Source organism: Diadema setosum, unplaced genomic scaffold (genome assembly GCF_964275005.1).
Source record: "Diadema setosum unplaced genomic scaffold, eeDiaSeto1 scaffold_52, whole genome shotgun sequence".
Lineage (NCBI taxonomy): Eukaryota > Metazoa > Echinodermata > Echinoidea > Diadematoida > Diadematidae > Diadema > Diadema setosum.
This window is the reverse complement of record NW_027307678.1, coordinates 23419-29014: the sequence shown is the minus strand read 5'-3', so window position 1 is coordinate 29014 and position 5596 is coordinate 23419. Positions and strand designations below refer to the sequence as shown.

General features: G+C 44.2%; 1 protein-coding gene across 1 annotated transcript; it reads left to right on the top strand.

Annotated features, from left to right (window-relative positions):
* The first annotated feature begins 951 nt into the window (after positions 1–951).
* LOC140245889 (uncharacterized) lies at positions 952–2016 on the top strand. Its single transcript, XM_072325370.1, has one exon. It carries the CDS (start codon positions 952–954, stop codon positions 2014–2016), a length of 1065 nt encoding a protein of 354 aa, XP_072181471.1.
* Positions 2017–5596: the final 3580 nt, after the last annotated feature.

Sequence of the window (5596 nt, the reverse complement as noted above, 5' to 3'; positions counted from 1 at the left end):
CTTTTAATCTTTTCAGAAAGATCATATATGTATGGGATGGTGATGGTGATTTTCCTTGTGCGACTGGAGCTAGTACCACTTCTTTGGGCGGAGTTATTGCCAGTTTGCTTGGGACTCTCGGCTTTGGAGAAAGACCAATCCGGATATCCACATCTAGCTAGTGCCTGTTTGGTGTCACCCTTTTCTTTGGCTCTTTCGGTTGGATCTTGTACCACCAAGTCTGCTCTATGAAAGAGTGTTCTGATGACTGACAGTTTATGTACAAGCGGGTGATGGGAGTTGAAGTGAAGGCACTGGTTGGTATGGGTGGGCTTGCGGTATACCGTTGTATCCAATGAACCATCCGATGAAATGTGTACTTCAACATCCAGGAAGGCCAGTTTCTGGTCCTTACACTCTTCGGTTGTGAATGAAATGTTTGGATCACAAGTGTTTATGTGTTGAAAGAATTTCTGCGTCTCCTGTTTCTTCACAATGACGAAAGTGTCGTCCACATACCTCAGCCAAACCCGAGGTTTAGATCCTGTGTATGATTTCAAGGCTACTGTTTCAAAGTCCTGCATATACAGATTAGCGACTATAGGTGAGATGGGGGATCCCATAGCACAGCCATGTTTTTGAATGTAGTGCTGGTCTTGGAATGAGAAGTATGTGGTATTTAAACACACACTCACTGCCTCCACTATCTGGTCAACAGATAACTTGGTGCGGTCTTTTAACTGGCTGTCGTTCTCCAAGTTTTTCTTAACAACTTGTATAGCTTCTGCAGGGGGAATGGAGGTAAATAACGCACTCACATCGTAAGAAACTATGGTCTCGTCATCTTCCGATGCGATCTGAGAGATCTTGTCTACAAAATCCTGTGTGTTCTTTACGTGATCGAGTGAAGTCCCTACTAAAGGTCCCAAAATCTTAGCCACGTGTTTGGCCAGACCATAAGTGACCGAGTCAATGACTCGGTCACTGAGGTATGTGGACGACACTTTCGTCATTGTGAAGAAACAGGAGACGCAGAAATTCTTTCAACACATAAACACTTGTGATCCAAACATTTCATTCACAACCGAAGAGTGTAAGGACCAGAAACTGGCCTTCCTGGATGTTGAAGTACACATTTCATCGGATGGTTCATTGGATACAACGGTATACCGCAAGCCCACCCATACCAACCAGTACCTTCACTTCAACTCCCATCACCCGCTTGTACATAAACTGTCAGTCATCAGAACACTCTTTCATAGAGCAGACTTGGTGGTACAAGATCCAACCGAAAGAGCCAAAGAAAAGGGTGACACCAAACAGGCACTAGCTAGATGTGAATATCCAGATTGGTCTTTCTCCAAGGCCGAGAGTCCCAAGCAAACTGGCAATAACTCCGCCCAAAGAAGTGGTACTAGCTCCAGTCGCACAAGGAAAATCACCATCACCATCCCATACATATATGATCTTTCTGAAAAGATTAAAAGGGTCTTTGGAAAGCATGGAATCTCCACCGCCTTTAAACCCCACAACTCGCTACGGAAAAAGCTGGTACATGTGAAGGCCAAGATTTCAAAAGAAAAACAGAGGAATCTGGTATACGGGGTGAGGTGCGAACAGGAAGACTGTCAGGACTTTTACATCGGGGAAACCCAACAATCCCTCAAAGCCCGTATGAGCCAACACAGAAGGCCTAGCAGTGTGGATTTCAACCCTGACTCAGCGGTATACACACATCTAAAAGAGAAAGGCCACTCATTTAGCACAAAAGACGTGGTCATTCTAGACAGGGAAGCCAACTGGTTCAAGCGAGGTGTTAAAGAGGCCATTTGGGAACGAGTGGAGGAACCTAAACTGAACAAGAAGGGGGGCTTACGGTTCAACTTGTCACATACGTGGGACCGGGCAGTCCGTGAGATTCCAAGTCGTCTGTCACGCACGGGTAGTGCACCCTTGCGTGACGTTCCTACACAGCTTCACGTATATAACGACCAGCCTTCTTCTGGAAGGATGCCAGATGAAGCTGATTGTGATTAATCAGCGAAACGTTGCCAAAAACGTAAGTTAAATTCCAGTTCTTCGATTCATAATTCGTCTCAAATGTACGCATCATACTCAAACATTGTCACCGCGAGCTGCGGTGATTGGAGGAGAGAGGCCAGAAGACGTGTGTGTGTGTGTGTGTGTGTGTGTGTGTGCATGTGTGTGTACGCATCATGCACAAATTGTCATCGCGAGCTGCGGTGATTGGAGGAGAGAGGCCAGAAGACGCGTGGCTCTTTTGGCCTCTCTTCATGCGCATGCGCACTGAGTGTGTGCGTCCATTCGGAAGCTCACGTGGCTCGCTCGGAAAGCCATTTTGGGTTAGGAGATTAGCACAGAGAGCGCGCTTGTAGCCTACGCGTTTTGTTCGCTGACCCATAGAGCCAGCGCTATTCTCATTCGGGGTCACTACATTTGATACAGAATGGGGTAGGCAGCGTGTTGCGTTCGTCTCCGTGCCGCACAAACCACTCGCCACGACTGAGTGCCTTTAATACCTTTTTTAAAGAGGGTAGGGGTTGACAGGACGCGGGTTGTCGGCTCAACCGTCTCCACGCTTGGACATGTGTAAAAAGTGAAACGACAACAAAGGAGCGTATCTTCCGCAATCTGATGGGTCTGATATATCTCCTTTTGGAATGCTCCACAAGTGCCCCTACCCCACCCCCCTGCGTTTTTCACTTTACATTGATAACATTGGTAACATTGATATCGATATTATATTCATCAGCGTGACTACGATGTTTTAAACTGATAAATCTACACTCATTGAATGTGTCGGTTTACGCTAAACCTACGGTGTGCCTGCACCTGCCTTTAACAGTAACTGTACAGATGTCATGACTTTCAATAGCAATGTTTGGGCATGTGGTCTGCGACATAGTAGCATGACTTAATAAACCAGCATACTGAATCACCTGTGTGGTACATAGCCCCGCGTGTGTGATAACGTTTTGAGCTCTCAAGAACCCCGTAATTTGAATTTTTGCCAATTCTGATGCATCTGCAATACTTTTAGTGCCTCTACCGTAGTCGTGAAACGATCTGGTGACTGATTTCCAATATGTCGGTCAAAGCGAAAGCTACCTTAGAAGCGGCAGCCATTCAGGCAGTTGAGGACTTCCTCAAAAGCGGAGCTTTTCTAGATGCCATCGAGAGCGCCGTTGAAAGGGCTATTGACGAACGTCATTATTACAAAGTACATTCAGCGATTAGATAAGTTTTAGAAAGCCAAAACGACCATAATGGAACGATTAGAACGCATCCATGGGAAATCATTGGAGCTTGAAACGTCACAGAATGCCAAGGCAGCTGAGATAAAAATTGTCGATGCCCCGGCAACGTCCATCAACAATTTGACACTCGCCATGAACGAAGCCGAACAATACTCGGAACGCAAGTGTTTGAAGATTTATGGTGTGAAATAGAGTGACGCCGAAAACACCGATGAGGTCATCTGCCAATTACCCTCCGAACGTCTTGGCAACCCCCTGTGGAGCCCACTAATGTCAAAATCGCCCACTAATGTCAAAACAACCACTAATGTCATAACACGTCGACGACAAATGTGAAAACAACCACTGATGTCATAACGCGTCGACGACAATAATGTCAAAACAACCACTAATGTTATAACACGTCGACGACAAATGTCAAAATCGGATCAGCCACTAATGTCATGACACGTCGACGGAAAATGTCAAAATTTCCATTTTTACTGCAAATGTCATAACACGTCGACGACAATGTCAAAATCGGATCAACCACTAATGTCATAACACGTCGACGACAAATGTCAAAATTTCCAAATTTTCTGCAAAATGTCATGACGCGGCACAAAGGCGGATCGAGGAATTCCATAAAGGGCAGGGGCCTTTACAAAATCAATACAACCCCCCCCCCGCCCCATTTCTATTGTGTTCACAAAATAAAGAGAGGGGACACTAAAGGGGGATGAGCTCCCTCTAAATCCGCGATTGCGTCAACCACAAATATCAATATTGGATTAAACACAAATGTCATAACACGTCGACCACAATAATGTCATAACGCGACACAGGGGCGGATCCATGAATTCCGTAAAGGGGGGGGGGGGCTTTACAAATTCAAAGGCTGGCGCGACCCCCTTTTCTTATTTTTGTTTCTGTTAGTGAGGGTGCACGAGAGGGGTAAGCGCCCCCTGTCGATCCACATATGGAAAAACTCATTGCTTGCAATACAGGGGCGGATCCAGAAATTTTGTAAAGGGGAGGCGTCTTTACAAAGTCAAAGGCTGGCGCGATCTTCCCCCTCCCCATTTTCTTGTGTTGACGAAATAAAGAGAGGGGCACTATAGGGGATGCGCCCCCTCTCAATCCATGATTGCGTCAACCACAAGTCAAAATCGGGGATTAACCACAAATGCAAAAAACGCGTCACGGGGGGGGGGGGGGGATCCAGGAATTCCGTAAAGGGGGGGGGGGAGGCGCCTTTACAAAATCAAAGGCGTGCGCGACACACCCCCCCCCCATTTCTCATTTTTTTTCTGTTGTTTTAACCTAATAACTACAGTGAGGGTGCACCAGATGGGGATGTGCCCCCTCTCGACCCATCATTGCGTCAACCACAAATGGAAAACTCATTGTTTGCATTACGGGGGTGGATCCAGGAATTCCGTAAAGTGGAGGCGTCTTTGCAAAGTAAAAGTCTTGCGCGACTCTCCCCCTCCCCTATTTTCTTCTTTAATATATATATACAATATTTTGGTCGACTTCGTTATATTCTTAATGAAACATGCTTAAAGCTATTATATAATTCTCTTATACTCCCAGAGTCTGTTTGACTTTGCCGATTTCATTTATGACTCGGCCTCGCTGAAATATATTTTGCAATTACAAAAGTTACAAAATAGGGCGGGTAGGACAATTCTTGGGATAAATCCATATAAGCATGGATCAAATCATGAAATTCATCACATTCTAAACTTGGATTCTTTAAACGTAAGGCGTAAAAAGCATTTAAATTCCATGGTTTTTAAATGTCTTCATGACTACAGTGCCCCATATCTTAAAGAATTATTTAATCTTACGTCTCGAAATTACTCTCTCCGCTCAAATGGTACCCTTTCACTGTCAAAACCTAAGACCGAATATTGTTGAAGAATGTTTTCGTACAGAGGAGATTCCAGTTATAATGAATTACCTTCAGAGCTCAAATGCTGTTTAAGTGTAACCAGTTTCAATCAAATGATTAATGATTTTATTCCGAAATATTTTTGATTTAAATGTGGTATAAAATAAACTGTATTTGTTATATGTATTTTTTAAATAATGTTTATATCGAGATAAATATCAAGTTTATATAAAGGAGGATGGGTGGGTGGGGTGTTACTTAATTTTTTGCTCACTTTTTTTTTTTTAGATATTGTTTAAAATTTATAGTAATGTTTGTTTTTGTTTTCCGCATCCGATGTTTTCTATTACATTTGTAATTTACTCTGTTCCTGGACCCCTCTGTAGAACAGCTGTGTCGTGTAGGCACAGCTGGGTAGGGCAATCCAGCCGTATTTTAAATATCATTCTGTTGACTATACGAT